At 40.5% G+C, this 20,542-nt stretch overlaps 1 protein-coding gene across 1 annotated transcript in view; it reads left to right on the top strand.

The window, feature by feature from the left end:
• pigeon (protein) overlaps positions 1–20,542 on the top strand; it is a 251,647-nt gene that overhangs the window by 19,461 nt on the left and 211,644 nt on the right. The window contains exon 4 of the mRNA XM_067146828.2: positions 11,467–11,700. Coding sequence (XP_067002929.2) covers positions 11,467–11,700 — 234 coding nt within the window. The remainder of the gene's footprint in view (positions 1–11,466; positions 11,701–20,542) is intronic.

Below are 20,542 nucleotides of genomic sequence, written 5' to 3'. Positions count from 1 at the left end.
ACATGATTGGTCAAAAATTAATTACAGAAATTCTGGATTGGCTCAATTCAAAACTGGCGGAAAGAAAAGATTAATATTGACAATCCACAAATGAAAGAACGAAATTTAGTAAAGAGAAAACTTATGAATACAAAATTTCTTCAAAAAGTTCCTTAACTTCGCACCAGGTTGCATGATCATAGTTTTTTTGTAGAGACATCTATCAGAGAATGTCCACACTTCTTGATCAATAGAAAACAAAACAAGTTGAACTCCACACAGTACTGACAACTTCGTAATCACAAAATTTACGGTAGTGACATCTTCTGAGAAAACGTATGAGTTGATACAGTTTTTAAAGTTCAGAGTTTCTCCTGTAGATAAGTTCCAGTTGGCGCAATATTTAAACTTGCGGCGTAGAGGTGTACCTCCCGGTACAGACCTCCCCCCCAAATGTCCTTCTAAGGGGTGACACAGACGGAGTTTTTGTTTTACCAAACATTAATCATCAATTGAAGAAAATTTCTACTTCCTTGCAAATAGATTGGTGGAAGAACATGAAAGAAACATTAATAGATGAAAAGTTTTTTTAACGTTGACTAGAAGAAGAATTTTGAAGAAAGAAAGAAAATTCCAAGTCTTTTTTGTGGATAACAATATAAATTCCAGATTTAGAGTGTCTTTTGTTGCCGTAGAATGCGAAATACATGCTGCAAATTTTGACGGCAAGACCTGCCGCCGCTGCCGATGTCCAGTTTAGGTCGGTCGGACCCCTCAAGTACCCTAAGATACACCTCTCCCGCTACTATGAGAGGGGTAGTCGTGGTGAAGGACGCCGCAGATGCGAAGTGTATTTACAGTCCCCAGATAAGCTGGCGATTGGTGCGCCGCACATCAGCCTTTGCCGGGAGATAGTCTCCAGCGCGCCGTACAGAGGAAGACAATCACGGGGGTGGAGTGGGCCCTTACCCCACCACGGTGGCGGTAAGGCGATGAACGGCTGCGGGGCACTGAAACAGTAAGATCTCGGCGGCGGAATTGTTGTTGACATATGATTTTAGGGTACGATCTTGTTGGTGAGGCAGAGGGGCCAGCGGCGTGGACATTTGGTTAGCCACTGGTATGGTTTAGCAGGAGACGGGAGCTTGGTAATGGCTGCATGGGAAAGGACAGCAGAGTAACCGGAGGGGAAAATCTCACATCAAATACTTATTTCTATAACCATTAAAATAAATTTGGGCAGAAGGCCTCTTAAAACTATAACCTTCCCACTATTACACAACGTAGATGGCTAAGTTAACAATAATATTACACAGGTTTCACCTGCGACAGGTGAACCCTAAAGATCCTCTCGGTGGCTGGATTGCTCACCAATAAAGTAACAGGAGTCAGGAAATCCAAAATGATGCACGGCCCATGAAATCTGGGGGCAAGCTTGTGTAGAACTTAATGTCTTGTATGAAGTTCGCAAGATTCTCATCCAGGCGCTGTACTCGGTAATAGTACTTCTGTATTAGAGACGACATTGCCCTAGCCGGAATGAAATTAGCTAGCAGATGGGCGTGGAAATCTTCTATAGATGACTGTTCAGCAATTGCTCTTACTATTTTGTCTGAGAGGACACCAATGGAATATGGATAAATAATCTGGAGAATTTGAGAAGGTGAAAGAGAAAACACTAGGGCGTGATCCTGAAACTCAACTAAAAACCTTAAAAATGAAATGACATCACTAGTAGAATTGATAGAAAATTTAGAAATTCCCCTAAGTAACATTGCCAAAGGATGAGGCAAACTACTGAACCCAGGTGACATAGTAGGTAAAGGCCTACGGGGTGAAGAAGCTGTTTCCGAGATTGCATTATTAAAAAAGAATGGTGGAATGGATGTACGACGCTCAGATTCATTTCCTAATGGGGCAGAAGTTTGTTAAATAGCTACTGATCTTCTACCTTCTTCACCCTTGGAAGAATCCTCTTCATTAGCTATGTTTACCACAGTGGGCTGGTCGGATCTGGGAGTAGCAGACCCAGTTAACAATTGACTAACTTTACTGGACATTTTAGAAAGATGTTCAACAAGATTACTTGTCTCCTTACCCTGAACTTCGTTTAACTTAAGAGACAATAGATCTCTAACTCTATGGTAAAAATGGAACAGTCTAGCTTGCACCCGTTTAAGTTGATTAGGCGATGGATCACTTACTTCAAAAAAATTGACTACAGATGCTAGCTCAGTAGTGTTGTCAGTGATAGTGGAGAGAGCCTCATCAATATCTTTCTCTCCCAAGGTTGGGATACTAATTGGCAATCCAAGGGATTCTTTAACCCATTGAACTGCAATTTTCCTTGAAAATAAATATACATTGATTGCAATTTAATCTGACTTAAAAGAGATCACTTTTGCTACAGCAAGTTAACACACTGAAACACAGTTCACATTCTAACAATAGTTCAACACAGTGTGGTAGATCTTAAAACACTCATATACATGCAGTGCCACCTTACACTTATCACATTCATAGCGGGATTCACCCCTGTTCTTTCCCTTGGGATTTTTTCCTCTGCAGTCATAGCAGACCTCGCAAGAAAAGCCACAGTGAGAAGATGAAGAGATTTTGGGAGAAGGAAAAGTCAACGACATCAGCTAAATAAGTTTAATTACGCTCATTAGTTGGGCATAAGGAAATAATAATAATAATAATAATAATAATAATAATAATAATAATAATAATAATAATAATAATAATAAATACAAGACTGACAAACCGGATCAATACCTGCTTTCAGCAGAAGAAAAACTATGGGGCTTGGAGAACTGAACTCTGTGGTAGCAAGAAGATTACACCACATATTATTTGGTACATTGTCTGTTTTTGTACACGTTCAGTTTTCTAGGTTATGCACATGCCCACCTGCATTCCCGTCTTCATTTTCTTCAATAATGTAATCTAATTCTTCGGAATTACTACTGCTAACGTCACTTGAAGGTAATTCAGTATCACTTTCATCGGAAAAACCGTCACTGACATCACTTTCCTCCAAAAAACGTAATATTCGAGCTTCATCCGACTCGGCCATGACGTTGACTTTACCTTCGCTAAAGCTTTACGCGGCAATTTACTCGATCGTATTTAGACTCTTTGGCGGCGAAATACATAGCTGAAGGGCAAAGATAGCTGAAATACGATTACCAACATCTCGTAGACATGTTGGGATTGCAAAGAAATATCGATATGTATCCTTGGAAACCTCAACAAAGCAATAAAGAGGGTGGACGGAAATTTCCGTCATTGCATTTATGGCAATCCGCGGACAATGACGGAAATTTCCGTCATTGCAAGGCAATGGGTTAAGCTTGGTGGTATCGGCCGCAACCGTGCCTCCAGATTGAACATTTCTAATAGCTAATTCATAAATCAATTCCTCCTTGTGCAAATAGCCTGTATGGACGACTTCGCGAGGGCCGGACATGATGACAGAAACTTTACAAATTCAGAAAATAGGAAAGAAAATTCCAGCGACAGAGAAAATTGTTAGAGTACAAGTCAGATCGAATGTTTAGCCGCCAAAAGAGGCTAAATTAAGACCCATTCAACCACGCTCTGCTACCACTTGTTACCGTGGTTTGGTGGATCAGCAGAGGTGAAAGAAGGTGCCGGGGTGAATGGGTCTAACTACTTGTCAAGAAAGAATTTAAACTGAAATGGAAGGTTATATTTTCGAAAAGCAACAAGTTAACAAATTCTCACTTAGTGAGATAACAATTATATAACAAATTAAAAACAAGACTTTAGAAAAATCCAAGACTTCAAATCCTTAACACACTTGGGCTACCAGCCCCTAGTTTTACAATCTTTGAGCTTCCAGATTAAACTTTACAGAGGAGCATACATTTACAAAAGGGCAGAAATCCCCTAATACCTGGAGCACTTGCTCCCTAATTTACAATATCAAGCCTCCTAGAGGCACTTTTACAATACTTGAAAAGAGCAGACACGCTCTCAGCTTTTCCAGCCTAGTCAAGGCAACACCAAAAATGTCTTACTCTTTCTGGCCTTCCATGGCCCAACTTACAAATTGAAACAGGGATATCTCGTACCCAACCTACAGGGCCTTCGATTAAAAGAAATAACCGTTAAATAAATGGCCCAAACAAAAAGGAAGGCGGCGGATACTTGCACTCCTCTATGTAGCTTCCTAAAACCTAACGGGCACAAGGCCGATGAAACAGGGGCTATTCCCAAACTATGGAGGTGACCCGTATAAGAAAGAAATTTTAAAACATTAAGGAAGAGAAGAAAATCAGGTACCAAAACGTAGTCACCTCAAACCAAAATGAAGGGGTGCTTGAGAGGGTAAATCACTCTCTATCCCCGAATTACAGTTACAGATTTAATTAAATTTTTAGATAAGCCGGCAGAAAATTACATGTTTAGGAAGATAGGTTCCATGGTAAAGGTTTCGGACCTTTCCCGCGGGTTGAACTGCGGCATGAAATAGTGTTAATTTTTTGCCTGTGATCATTGTGTTAGTTGTTTTTAGATCTTTATGACTTAATTTTTGCACTGCTTTGCTAATTGGTTGATGATGACACTTCAAATGTGTTGATACCGGTCCCAAATGAGCAGGTTGTAACTTCTATTTGGTTCAACTTAATAATGGTGTATTGAAAGGTGGATCCTTCCTTCTATTTAATATTGTATATTTCTCTATTCAATACAAAACAGTCATGAAATTTTTAACTTTAAACAATTATGACACTGAAATGTTCTATGTTCCCTTGGAACTTCACGAGAGGAAAACACAAACTCAGATATGGCATGAGTACTATATGTTTCCACAGTCTGTTATGATGACACAAGTTTAAACACAAGTCCAGATGCAACACTTGAAAAATATTTCATGTTTCCACAATCTGTTATGAAACATAGGTTCGAACGTAATACTCTGAAATACTCTTAAGTTTCCACAGTTTGTCATGAAACACAAGTTCAATGTGGTACTTGGAAAATTGTAACATTCACAAGAAAAGTTTTATGTTTCCACAGCTTGTCGCAAAACACAAGTCCAAATTAGACACTCGGAAATTTTCTATGTTCCCAAAGCCTGTTTATGAAAATACAAGTTCAACTGTAGCACTTGGAAAAGTTACAACACTCATGAGAGAAATTTTAAGTTCCTTCAGTTAATCACTGAAACACAAGTCCTAACATGGCACTTGAAGAAAATCAAAATTCCAACTCCGCGGGAACTGAACACTCGAAATGCAAAGACTCGTCCGACCATAGGTTCGGTCCGCACTTGTAGAGCTCCACCCATCACCTGTGTCGCAGAGACGGTGGAGTAACACACACTGAATCTGTAGTCCGGATCGCCTTCCTTTTATACCAGATTGTGGTGAAGCATATACAGTAGAATGTGGGTATTATCCACCCCTATAACTCCTAAAGTACATGGTGGATTTTCCTAAGAATTTGACAGGTTGCGTCTATTACAATGGCCTCCATGCTGGCAGTGTCAAAATAACAACATTTTAACGCTAAATAGACTTTTGCACATGGGCCGGGACATTACCATATATGGTCACGCTTGGCTGTGTGGAGCTCACTCGAAGCGGCTATGTCGCAGCTGAGTACGTCAGCGAGTTCGGCGGGCTGCCTATCTTCCACCTATTACAAGTTGTCCATTTCATGACCGTATCGATGTTTAATCAAGAAGTAAGTATAAATAACCACCTAATCAATACTTTATTATTGCCTCTGGCAAAATTGAATAAAATTGAAACTTACAGGACATGTTTCGACCACTTAGTGGTCCTCTTCAGCTGTATAAATAAAGAACTGAAAAGAAAAAACATTATGACAATAAGCACAAATAAAAATTCTTTGGAGACTCCTTTGATAAAAATGGAGGTTATCAGAATAGGACATCTTGCCTCTCGTTCTTGTTTGGAAAAGATGTTTATTCTGCGCTGTCTAGAGGGTCTGTCTTTTAGCGCGACCTGGTGAAGTAACGATTTGATACAGTTTGACAGTTCATGGTAAGCTCTGGAGAGAAGGGAAGTAGAGTTTTATCATCATCTAAAATAACATGTGAGGGAGGAGGGAGGAGGGAGATTGGGCTGTGCTTCTGCGATGTCATGTTTGAATATATCTCTTGTTCGTCTAGTCTGTTTCATGTCTACCCATTCTAAGTATTTGCTAATATTCTTGTATAAGATGTTTTTATGCTCGTTTATCTTCCACCTCACGCAAAGTTCAACACACATACTTCGAACTTCTTTCCCGTAGCGGTGTTTCCGGTACGATATGCACTTAAGAAAATGGAAATTGCAACACTATGAAGGCATTGGTCGTTAGCGTTGATTTTTAAGATATGGAACGATGCCATGTAGGTATGTAAACGATCAAAGTTTCAGACCCATTGGATTGTTGCTACAGGTCTCCCCACGTGATTGGTCGCGGAGGAATGAACTCCAGTATACGGACTCTGGTGTAGCATAGTTGACTTGCAGTCTGTGCAGTGAAGTGTTCCCCATCAAACATGCCTCGACGACAGAGAAGAGCACGCTATCAACAACTGTCGCCATTTGAGAGGGCTCGGATAATTGGGCTGTGTGAGGCTGGATTATCACTAAGGACTGTCGCTGCACATGTTAGCCGACAGGGATCTACGGTACAACGTGTGTGGCAGCAGTGGTCAAATGAAGGTACCCACACTCGTAGACCTGGCACAGGCCCAGCGCGACAGACAACTGTGGGAGAGGATCGTCGCATCATTCGGATGGCCCGAGTGGAACCCCATGCAACAGCAGCACAAATTCGAGCAGCTGTGGCACCCCACGTTACACAACAAACAGTTGGTAATCGCCTGCATGCAGCTGGCTTACGAGCCCGTGTCCCTGCAGAAGGTGTTCCATTGACCCCACAACAGCGACGTGTAAGGCTGGCCTGGTGTCGAGAAAGATCGACGTGGGTCGACGAATGGCATAGGGTTGTCTTTAGTGATGAATCGTGCTTCTGTCTTGCCCGCAGTGATGGCCAGAATCGTGTTTGCCAACGTACCGGGGAGAGGGGCCGCCCAGATCTTATTGTCGAGAGGCACACAGGGCCAACACCAAGCATTATGGTCTGGGGAGCTATTAGGTTTAATGTGAAATCACAATTAGTGCTTGTTGAGGGCACTATGACTGCTCGACAGTACGTTGATAAGGTACTCAATCCAGTGGTTGTTCCTATGATGGCGAATATTGCTAATGGGATGTTCCAGCTGGACAATGCCCGGGTTCACACTGTTCGCATCTCTAGAGAAGCTCTCCACGACATCACAACCTTAGAATGGCCCGCCAGATCCCCGGACCTCAGTCCTATTGAGCATGTGTGGGACATGATGGATCGACAACTGGCCAACCGTCCTCAGCCACCCACAACTCTGGAACAACTAACCCATGCAGTGCAACAAGCATAGACCACAATTCCTCAGGAAGCAATCCAGGGCCTTATTGACTCCATGCGTCGACGAATTCATCATTGTATTACAGCTCGTGGTGGGCATATCCTGTATTGATTGTTGTCCAAACTTGCGGTCAGAGGGACCTGAAAGTGTCATCATCGAATCACAACCGAACACTCGTTCTGCATGTTCAATTGCAGCAATGTAGCACCACTCCTTCTGGGTGTTGCAATTTCCATTTTCTTCAGTTTATATCACTCCTTCTCTTTTATTCTGGTAAAAATTATGATAGCAGCTTTTGCTGCACTGCCTAACAGATTGCAGTCAATGACGAAATTTCAGGATGCACAGATTCACGTGATGGAACTTGGGATAGCTTTTCAGGACTTATATTTGTGTACTGTATACATTATCAGAACTGTATGAACCGGTAGAATTTTTAATTTAAAAAATGTATTATTATTATTATTATTATTATTATTATTATTATTATTATTATTATTATTATTATTATTATTATTAGAGGGTACCTTATTTCAACGCATTTCTAAGAAACCGTTTTCCTGCAATTGAGTTTTGTCCACATAAATCGTATCAGATTTAATATTACATCCACTCATTCATTGTCCAGAACACGGAGTGAAACTCGAGATGCAAGATGGGAAGATCACGCTTAACTGTTCCGAGGAACTAAGCTACTGTATGTTTACCAGCAATAAGCCTAATACCAAGCACTTCAAATAACTTAAAAATTACTGTAACCGACCAGCAAGTAACAGGATAAGAATATCAATATTGCCACTAAGCTGTTACAAAAGTATTGCTCGTGCCTGCGCAGGAGTGCACGCTTAAAGCGAGCTGCTATGCTCCCTAATACCCGTTAGCCAATCAAAAACTCCCTACCCTTCCTTTGGTTTCGCTGAGACAGTTACTTTTGTATTAGGGTCTCCGGAGGAACATAATATTTCTGGAACAGCTTACTGTTATGGATTAGGATACAGTATCATGTTACGATATGTAACTCCCATCTCTACCGGATGGTACCTAACTTAAGGCTACAGGCGCTTCCTTCCCTCTTCCTTGCCTATCCCTTCCAATCTTCCCTGCCCCCACACAATAGCTGGCCATATACGGAAAGGAATTGTGACAGACGGGGCCTTTTGTGATGCGTTCTGACAGGGTAGGCCTGCTCGTTAGTGAGCGAGATCAGTTCGAGGTGTTATCTGCTACAGGTGAGACCTGTTGTCAGCACCTCAGCGGAAAGACCTCGCCTCACAGATCTAGCCTCTTGTAAGGAAAGCATAATGTGGACAAAGGCACTGCTAGAGAAATTTATTGAAATGTACAAAGAATGGCCGTGTCTCTGCCAATTAAAACATGAGGTGTCGCAGTGTCGCAATCAAGCGTTCTTCAGTATCCTCCTTTCCTCCTCCTTCAGCTTAGAAACTACAATATCCACAGTAAATACGCTTTCAACTAGACTGTTCTCCAGTAATAGCTACGCAAAAGAAGTCATCTTTTTACTAGCGGCTTTACGATGGGATAGGGATGGGCTAGGAGTTGGAAAGAAGTGGCCGTGGCCTTAATTAGGGTACAGCCCCAGCATTTGCCTGGTGTGAAAATGGGAAACCACGGAAAACCATCTTCAGGGCTGCCGACAGTGGGATTCAAACCCACTATCTCCCAGATGCAAGCTCACAGCTGCGCGCCCCTAACCGCACGGCTAATTCGCCCGGTAAACAAGTCATTATGTATGTTGGGTATTCAGTCCGGAGACTGGTTTGATCCTCCACAGCTATGCCAACAGCTGTCATAAATAGCCTAGGCATCACTGAAGAAGCATACTAGGGAAATGAGGAGTGAGGTAGCTCCCCGTTGCTTTCCTCACCGAGCCAGAAGTTGCTCGCAAATCAGTCTGCCAAGCCCACTGAAATGCACGCACCAGCTGACCCTATGAGTGATATTTTCATACCATTCATAACAGGGACTGGCTGCATAAAGAATGGTATTACTAGCATCGCTCATACCTCAGTCACTTTCATACTGTCAAAGCCAAGGATGAGACTGAGACAGATGAAACATTTAACGTAATAACGAGAAAAATCCATTCATGCTTACTTTTTTTTTTTTTTTACTAGTTGCTTTACGTCGCACCGACATACCGACACAGATCTTATGGCGACGATAGGATAAGAAAGGGCTAAGAGTTGGAAGGAAGTGGCCGTGGTCTTAATTAAGGTACAGACCCAGCATTCGCCTGGTGTGAAAATGGGAAATCACGGAAAACCATCTTCAGGGCTGCCGACAGTGGGATACGAGCCCACTATCTCCCAGATGCAAGCTCACAGCCGTGTGCCCCTGACTGCATGGCCAACTCACCTGGTACATGCTTACCTAACAGCATATCATAATTGCTGTGGTCCATTCGCGAATAATTCTTGTAATCGTCTGGTACATTTTCTCTCAGGTGTTGTATCAGACTCATGTGACTAAAGCTGTCTCGCTCTCCTATTCATGATTTCATGCACTTCAATCGATTTTTCTGTTTGCATGATTTAACATATAGCAAAATGCATATTCCAACAGCCGCAACAGCATTTTTTTTTTTTTTTTCCTCTGGACACTGTCTGCTTCGATGTTCATCGCACAGTTCTAAGTACGGCAGACCTGACCGGCAAGGATTTCAAACTAGTTTGAAAGGCCAGCCGATGAGGCTTGGCCTGCCGAGAACAAAGGGATCATTCTATTAACGGGAGGGTCTGGAATGTTGACAGATCATGTTGCACAACACGACAGACTTGGTGTCACAGTTGATGGCGAGCAGCAGGCCGGGTCTCTGAAGGTCGCCTATCAGGCGGCCTGTTAAATCTGGCCCCAAAGGCGAGGCCTGCGAAAAAATCTGTCCGTGTATGGCCAGCTAATGCCCTTGTTCAGCATAGGAGGTGAGGCCGCGTGGGAGAGGCACTGGTCCTTCTCACCAGTTGTATCCCCCAATCCAAAGTCTCAAGCTCCAGGACACTGCCCTTGAAGTGGTAGAGGTGGGATACCTTGCTGAGTCCAAGGGAAAAACCAACCCTGGATGGTAAGTGAATTAAGAAAGAAAGTAGTATAATATATAGGCCTGTCTAATGTACAATAGTGATCTTTTATTAAAATTAATATGGATTCATTTCTATGGTAGATAAATATGATGCTAAAGATATTAAAAATAATTGATTTCTTAACGGACGAGAGTTACGCCGAGGATAATGAGACATCAGTGAAATTCAAAAACAACCTAAATTAAAATACTGGAACTCGAAATGTCTATCTAAATAATGTTTTACCGTACATTTGGTAACCGGGCAAGTTGGTCGTGCAGTTAGGGGCCTCCAGCTGTGAGCATGCATCCGTAAGATAGTGGGTTCGAACTCCACTGTCGGCAGCCCTGAAGATGGTTTTCTGTGGTTTCCCATTTTAACACCAGCCAAATGCTGGAACTGTACCTTAATTAAAGCCACGGCCACTTCCTTCCCACTCCTAGGCCTTTCCTATCCCATCGTCACCATAAGACCTATCTTTCTTGGTGCGACGTAAAAAATTTTTTTTTTTTTAATTCAAAGAACTTTTCCAGAGGGTTATGGTAGTATTTTGTTTGATATTACATAGGCTACATGAATCCTCTCTGTGGAGATCAAGAGGAGTCAAGTCTCTAGTTTCTGGGCCATGTTATACTTAGCTTTCATCTTAATATATAGCTGTTGTTCGTCTGTTGTATTCATATTCTTGTTATCATTAGAAACTTGTATTCTTCTTTACTGAAATTCTCATTAGTAAAAAATTAGATAAAAATATGAGACATCTACAACTTCTTATGCTGAACACAAATCAGTCCCATTCATTACCTTCCATTAGTCTTTATCCCTAAACTGCTATCTGATTTTTGAGTCCTGTGGCCAAAATCACAGTATCAACAGTCATAAGAAACTACAAGCTTGCTTGCTTTTTGATTTTTATGTCATAAGTCTGAGTAACTATCTTCAATGTATTTTCAGGTTTTGTGACAAAAGAACGATTATCTACTCCACCTAGCAGTGTTGAGAAGAGTACACCTGATGATCAGTGCATTGAAGTGTATAATGCCTTCATTGTGGAAACAGATATCAACAATCAGCAAGAACCTCAAAATCTTACCAATGAGAAATCACGGCAAATAATGATTCAGTTCCTGTATAGAAAGAAAGAACAATCATCTACTGAGAAATTTCTTCTTCTTATTCATCATGAATGTAAGAGTATTCTTCAAACCTTATAATACCCAAAACTTTGTTAATGGATATGTGAAACCGTGTCAATATGGTGAGACAGTTCTTTATTACATTGGGTGCCAATATACAAATAGTGATACTATTCCTCAGGTGCCACAATTAGAAAATAGTCTCTTGTTATGAATAACATGTTCATGATACAAATGGTGTATACTTATCAGAAATAAGCAAATATTTGTGTTCACCAGTGATCCTTATGCATGGCCGTACCCTGGAAGGGTTAGAGGGGTTCAAACCTCCTCCGAAATAAAAGTGAACTTAACAAATTTAAACAGCATATCGCTGCCCCAGAACTGTACAGCACTAACTCAAAAAAATATGTTTTTGAGATAATGCCACCACTAGGAGCTCCATTTGATGTAGTTTCTGGTGAAATACAGCATTAACTGAAGATTAACATGAAAACTGATTTATGTAAGATAATTCCGCTTAGAATTTTAGGAAATATTTTGAATCGCTGAAACAATACAGCACTATTTGTAGTTAGTGCTGTACACATTGGCAATTTTATGAATAGCCTGATGTGTTATGGCATTATTTCCCAATAGTGCAGTCTACCACTGTCAATAACAGTGATAATGAAACACAAGGGGGTGACTACCTCAAAGCAGAAGTACACATTTGTTCATAATAGGTTTTGAAATAGCCTACAGTAAATTAGAAATATTATAAAAACAAATATATGTCAAATAAACAAGTGAATTTAATCAATAAAATCCGTGGCATCTTCAAGTGTTTCAGTAAGAATATAGTTAGCCATTAGAATTGAGGAGCTATCTGAAGGTGAGATAGTGGCCCTGGTCGATAAAGCCAAGAATAATGGCCAAGAGTAATCGTCGTGCTGACCACACAACACCTCGTAATCTGCAGGCCTTCGGGCTGAACAGCGATCGCTTGGTAGGCCAAGGCCCTTCAAGGGCTGTTCGTGCCATGGGGTTAGTTAGTATGAATATAGTTAACAAATTTACTGAAAGCATAAATGGAAATTTAAATTTTGGTGAGATATTACAGATTGTTTTTATTAAGTTCTTAATACATTTTGCACCATAAAAATTAATTTCAGCAAACATATAGAAATATTTTAATGCTATCGAGCCACTAGAAGATTTTTTTAAAATGAATCAAACCTCTAAATACTTTTAATACTTACAGTGAAACATATTGTTACCTCCATTTTAAAACAAATAACAGAAATCTTTGCGTCTCAATGCGCACATGTTAAAGCGTGTTCTGCTATGAATTTACTGTCCACTTCACCCCTTGAGTTGTAAAAGGTACTGCTCTAAAACTATTTCAAACTTTTCTTTCTGTAAACCCATTTAAAAGTTTAAAAAAGAATATAAGTTAAATGTTACTATAGTTTTTGTTTTCGGAAGTACCCCCCATCCCCACCAAATTCCAACCCCCTCCGAAGAAAATTCGTGGGTACGGCCTTGTCCTTATCATGCTGCTGAAATATCTCTTTTTTGTATGTGCCATGAGGATCACCAATGATCTTAAGTCACAAAAATCATAATATTTTGAACTGTCCACCTGATGGTTATCCTGTACCAGTCTATCATTCAGCATTTCCTGTTTGCCATACAATAGTTACGGATCATTTCTGCTGTGCCTGGACATGCTACCAGAATGAGGATCCACTGTAATCCTCATAACACCCAAGTGAAATTGTTCAGAGAAACACTGGTAATCCTCATGGCAGTCAACATGTTAACTATTGGAATAGAAATATGCTAATATATTTGTCCACCTAGTTGGTACAACTACATTTATTTACAATTTTTATGTTAAAAAATCATTGCATAACTATGACCTGTTTTGGCCTTTGGCCATCTTCAGCTACATTAGACAATATGAAGGGACGAAATGTACATGGTATCCAAACAATCAGAATGTTACATCATAATTCTTACATTCTTAAGTGATAAAAGTTTCGTGTGTTAAAATGTTGTCTTTTAAAAATAAATCATGAGAAAAATGAGCTGAAAAATAAAATTGATTTTGTAGTCCTTAGTGTATTGAAAAGTCTGTTAAATCTTATAGAAATGTAGAACGAAGTTCACCCTTTTTGGAGCCCTACATCATAACTGAGACAAATAATGATTATAATGTTAGCATTTAGGTGGCTTCAGAAGGAATATATCGTCCGGCTCGATGGCTAAATGGTTAGCGTGCTGGCCTTTGGTTTCAGGGGTCCTGGGTTCGATTCCCGGCAGGGTCGGGAATTTTAACCATCATTGGTTAATTTTGCTGCCACGGGGGCTGGCTGTATGTGTCGTCTTCATCATAATTTCTTCCTCATCACGACACACAGGTCGCCTACGGGTATCAAATCGAAAGACCTGCACCTGGCGAGCCGAACATGTCCTCGGACACTCCCGGCACTAAAAACCATACGCCATTTCATTTCAATGGCACTAACCTCAAGTAATGCTTCTAATTTACGTGAATCTAATGTGCCATCAAATGTAATGCGCACCCCAATTTTAAAAATTAAAATCATAAAAAGGATTTTATTGGCGCATCACTGGTAGGGCAAATTTATTTTTACACAACAATGGATGTATACATGTACCAGTGTTTTCCCTAGAAATTTTCGTCAGCTGGGTAGCAGGGATGAGTAGCAAGGCGGGGAATACTACATAAAAAATTAATATACTAAAATTTCAGTTTATTCCTCTCAGGGTAATAACAATATCAGACTGGTAAACATTAACTGCAAAATATAACTCTTTTAATGTTATCGTGGACAAGACATAACAGAGTATTTTGAACTTCTGGTGTTCTTCTGCCTCTTTGTATTTTTGTTTTTTTTGTTTTGTTTGTTTTTTTACAATTTCCTTTACGTCACACCGACACAAATAGGTCTTATGGCAACAGTGTGATGGGAATAGGAGTGGGAAGGAAGTGGCCGTGGCGTTAATTAAGTGGGGTTTGAATACTGCTCGTTCATAATCATGTAACACCAGAGCTTACCATTCGGTTGTTGTGGAGTGCCATACAGGTTTGTGACGTCATGCAGAATCAAATGCTTGCATGGGATTCCACGTTAATCCAGACACTGTTACCGGGCGAGTTGGCTGTGCGTTTAGGGGCATGCGGCTGTTAGCTTGCATCCGGGAAATAGTGGGTTCGAATCCCACTGTCGGCAGCCCTGAAGATGGTTTTCCGTGGTTTCCCATTTTCATACCAGGCAAATGCTGGGGCTGTACCTTCATTAAGGCCATGGCTGCTTCCTTCTCATTCCTAGGCCATGTAAAAGATCTCTGGTGATACATTTGGTATTTACCCGACAAAATTAATGAAATCTCAGCCATAGACGCCCAAGAGAGATCCGGTTTACTCTGTCTGCCATCTAGCGGACCTAGAGTAAAACGGAACGTCGAAATTGACGAGCAGACAGCCAGATGGCGTCAAATCGAAATGTCTGCACACGGTAGCTGAGGCCATACAATTATTATTTTCACCATATCTGTGCCGGTGCTATGTAAAACAAATAGCAGACACTGCTCTAACACTTCACTACGTAACAGTCAAGCTAAACATTTAGCCTCCGATGTAATTGAGGCAATTATGCTGATAAGAACAAAGATTTATCATGTACATAAACAGTTTTACAGTATGTACATTTTAATTTGGAGCACCCAGTGATTCAAATATGCTAGAGTCCCATTAATCTGAACTCCGTTAATCTGAAAGTCCGGTTAATCCAAACTGAAATATTCAATTTAAAAAATCTCCTTCTTGAAATGAAAGAACATATTATAGAATGAAGATTTACTTGCATTTTATTAGTCATATTTTACTAGAATAACTGAATGTATACATAATTACACATCATAAACCATCAATTACTGGTCGTTTATCTTTACAAAGTCTGGTAGTTTCTTTTGCCATAGTGATTGGAACCTACTCGAAGATGCAGTGTTAAACCAACGTCTCATAAACATCACATCAGTGGGCATAGCAGCGGAGTCTTGCTCGAAGTAGCGTACGGCAAGTTCTAAGGTGGCCGTGGCATCTGAATGTGACACTAGTTGTTCATTGTGGTCTTCTTCGTCGTCACCCTGTTCCTCATCAACTCCAGATTCTTTCTCCACCATAGCTACAATTTCTTGGTCTGTGTGTCATTGATGACAGTCAGCTTCCATCCACTTGCTAATGTAATTTTCATCTTCTTTTTCTCCTCTACGGGTTCGTTACTACCCTACTGTAATTTTATGCAGTATTTTATTTATTTTTTTGCTAATTTCTTTTTTTTTACGTCGCACCGACACAGATAGGTCTTACGGTGACGATGGGACAGGAAAGGGCTAGGAGTGGGAAGGAAGCGGCCGTGGCCTTAATTAAGGTACAGCCTTGCCTGGTGTGAAAATGGGAAACCACGGAAAACCATTTTCAGGGCTGCCGACAGTGGGGTTCGAACCTACTATCTCCCGAATACTGGATACTGGCCGCACTTAAGCGACTGCAGCTATCGAGCTCGGTAGTATTTTATTAATGTAACTGCTGAAGAATGGACATTTTAAATTACAGTATGTACTGTACTGTATTGTAGAAACTATTTTTTTCCTCAGACGGTTGAGGCGCTAGCCTTCTGACCCCAACTTGGCAGGTTCGATCCTGGCTCAATCCGGTGGTATTTGAAGGTGCTCAAATACGTCAGTCTCGTGTAAGTATATTTACTGGCACGTAAAAGAACTCCTCCGGGAGAAAATCCCGGCACCTAGGCATCTCCGGAAACTGGAAAAGTAGTTAGCGGGACGTAAAAGCAATAACAGTATTATTAGAAAATATCTTCTGGTTAATCCGAAAATTTCGTAATCCGAACAGACTCCGGTCCCAATTAGTACGGATTAACGAGACTCTACTGTATGTATGAATATTATGTAACTAGCAATTACCTAAGTTATGTCAGCCGGCCGGCCTGTAAAAGCGGCAGGGCGGTGCACCCATCAAAAAGGTCCTAGGGAGAAAACTGCATGAACTATCAAAACAACAATTTTTAAGAGGCCTATTGTTAAGCGAGTCATTTTTTTAAAAAAGAACGCCTAACGTGATTACCTTCATAACATGCAAACAAACATACCGTAAATTACAGGCGTTACTCATCATTATTCACTAATGTCATCATTACTGGTATCCTCGGAAGAGTCTACATCAGAAACAGATTAATTTCCTCTTTCCTCATTATTCTCGGTGTCATTCCAGAGCACATCATCTTCACTGCCATCCAGAGTATTTGAAATGCACCATTTCTTGAAGGATTTTGCGATTGTTGTAGCTTTGATGTATTTCCAGGTAGCCGAAACCCCGTGTGCAATAATGTACATAATTTTTCTTTACCAAAGGGTAGGAAGGGTCCACCTATTCAATACTATTACTGTTGTTTGTATATTGTCTTATAAAACTGGGACTAGTTTCGACCCCATGTATATTGGGTCATCTCAGCCACGCTCCAATTGGAAGACATAAGCACTCATATAACCAATAATGATATAAACACTGATATGACACAATTTATAGTCTTAATTTAAACCATTGATGAAGTCTGAATAACATATCTACAGTACACTTTAAACTAAATAACACATCAAAAATGTTGTGGTTGATGTCAGACTATTTTGTCGTTTCTACAGCAGCTATTGTTTTTGAGTTGATCTGGGAGTTGGTATCCTTTTCTGTGTAAACACTGATATAATTTAAACCATTGATGAAGTCCGAATAACATAAGACAATGTACAAACTAATAGTATTGAATAGGTGGACCCTTCCTACCCTTTGATAGTGATCAATTGTCAATACGGACCATAATGAAATTCATAACTTGTGATCATTTTTCTTGTCGGTGTTGGTTCACGGTTTGATTCGTGAAACCATTTTTTGTACTGTTCCTGCAACCATTGAAAAATTTATTTATACTAACGTGGAGGGTGGGTGTAACACAGAAGTCATTCCTCCAGGAATAATAACAAGATCACTGGCTAGGCTATGGATCTTCTTTTTTACATCGTCGGTGAGATGACCGTGAAATTCATCAAGACAAGACATTGATGGTAGTTTGGATAGCCCACCAGGTCGAAGTTCCCATATGTTACATTAAAAAAATCAAGGTACATTAAATCAATAAAAGTAAATTTCCACCTGTTTGATACTATATATTTGCTTTAAGCAAATTAATTATTTGTAGGATATGTTTCATTCCTTAGGAACATCTTCAACTACATTACATTGCACAGATGAAATTACAGAGAATTTTCTTCTTCTCAAAAAACATCTATAAAAAATACCTTGTTATGCTTAAAACAGTATTAATTTAAAAGATAAAAATAATTAAAATATGTGAGGAGGATTGAGTGGGGCCAGGAAATTAGAAGAGAAGATGGGTCTTCTTATGTTCTAACCTAATTTAGAACAGTTTCCTATTCACTTAAATAGATGCTGAAAATTTGTTAGTTGTTCATCTGTAATGTGTGTGTGTTTCCTAGTTGTTCGTTTTCAAAAAAGTCATTTTTCATGTCGATCTTCCGTCTTAATTAAAAAAACTGTTCTCGTCAGCTGCTCTTCTTTTCCATGGTAAGTATTGTCGTTTGATTTAATTTGGTGAAAATGAGTCTCTTGAATTTTGTTCTCGTATATTTCGGAGCCAGTCAAGCATTAAAGTTTCAGTCATCCATCCCTTTTCATTCGACATCCATCTCGTGTTAGCCTTATGAACAATCTTAAGAGGATCAACTCCTTCATTGATCATATTGTACAAAGGGCACTAGGAAAGTTTTGCAATGTGAGTGAACGCTTTAGACTTTTTCAAAATAATTTCCACCACACTCAATACACTTCTCCATACGTCGAAACCAGTCACTGAACCAACTCTGCCACTTTACATTTTCACACTCTTGATCCCGTGCTGGCAGAAGCTCCTCGTCGGATGCAAAACGCCGCCCTTTCAGCTTCATCTTCACTTCTGGGAAGAGTGCAAAGTCACATGGGGCAAGATCAGGACTGTATGGAGGGTGATCAAGCACAGTCGACCCTGATCTGGCAAGAAAATCCTTTGTTACATTAGTACGATGTGCTGGAGTATTGTCGTAATACAAGAGCCAAGTGTTGAGCCGTGACCTTGGATGGAGCTGCTTGAGAGCCTGGATGACCTGAGGCAGACAAGTCTCACTGTACCACTTCGCAGTAACTGTCCTTTGTGTTTCTAGCACAACCCAAATCAGGATGCCCTGTTTAATGAAGAATACTGCAATCATCCTTTTCTTCACTGACTTTCGCACAGTCACAGAAGTACCCTCATCTTCAAACAGCCACACCTTGTGGAATTTTGTTGGGACATCATAAAAATAAAGCCAAGTTTCGTCACCTGTAACGATGCTATTGACGTTATGCGAAGTATCATTTTCAAACTGTTTTAGCATTTCTCGGCACCATTTCACTCGATGTGCCCTTTGTTCCTCTGAAAGTGAATGGGGCACCCAAAGGGAACAAACCTTTCTAACATGGAGATGGTCGTGTAGAATTGAATGAATAGCTGGTGCAGGGATATGGAGGGTCTCTTCTACCTGCCGATATGTCAACCGCCTCTCTTGCTGCAACATTTTCCTCACAACTTCAATGTTTTTCTCAGTCACTGATTCAGATGGTCGCCCAGAAAGAGGATCATCTTCAACCCCAAAATTTCCCCTCTGGAACTCTTTGTACCAGCGGGAAATTGTTGTCCGATGTGGACAGTCTTTTCCCCAGCACAGGAGTCATTTCCTCTAGGCACTGGTCAACAGTTAATCCACGAGCAACATTGTAGCGGATAATTGCGCGATATTCACCTTTAGACCACACTGGCATCTTAACTTGCTTTCAATCCCACTGTTTGGTAACAGCTGGTGTGAAGGTCATGCCTTGCTGTCTTCTAGACCAGTTTTCACCCCTCTTTGCATCCCTCACCATAACAGGGGTGTCCAGCCAACCGTTTTTGCATATTGCAAAACTTTCCTAGTGCCCTTTATACAAAAGTGTGTACGACAGCTGGCATAATGATGATTTGGAAAACCAGGAGTACATCTCTGGCAGCAGGAATTCTACATTTCTAGGCAAAGCCTTCCCTGCAACTGTAGATATGGCCAACTGCATAGAGTGACAGACACACGGGATGAAAGCACGATGACTTACTTCTTCTTTCAGTTTTTTATGCACACTGTTTTTGACGCCTACCATAACTGATGCATTGTCGGTTCCAATTCCTTGTATTTTCTGGATATCTAATCCTAAATCCGAAAGCACATACTTCAGCCCTGCTACAGTTGCCATAGTGTTACCCTGTTTAAGTTCTTCTATACCCAGGAAAGTGGAAACAATGTGGCTTTGTGTTTTCGAGAAATAAACTATATACACACGGCGAGCAGCTTTGACACACTTATGTTAGCGGATTCATCTAAAAAAACACTGAAATGGCTGTAACCAATGTCAGTTTTTAGTTCGTCCTTAAAGTGAGGGAAAAGGATATTTTTTATAATACCACTGCACTTTTTTCGAAGTAAACGCAAACTCGATGCGTGTTCCGCTCCCTTAAAATACTTTTTTTGTGAGTTCAGAAAGGTGATCCACAGATCTTATCGCTAAGTGATTTACACTAAATAAGGCTAGTGCTGCTTCAGCTGCCGTGCATTTGTTACTGTGTCTGATAATGTTATATGATAACTTCATTTGTCGCTCGGATAAAAAAGGTTCAGCGGCAAATAGATGTTTTTTTGCTTTTGGAATGGAGAAGCAAATCCGACAGTTTAGGGTTCATAGTTCACTGACC

Source organism: Anabrus simplex, chromosome 5 (assembly GCF_040414725.1).
Source record: "Anabrus simplex isolate iqAnaSimp1 chromosome 5, ASM4041472v1, whole genome shotgun sequence".
Classification (NCBI taxonomy): Eukaryota; Metazoa; Arthropoda; class Insecta; order Orthoptera; family Tettigoniidae; genus Anabrus; species Anabrus simplex.
This window is presented reverse-complemented; position numbering and strand designations above follow the sequence as displayed.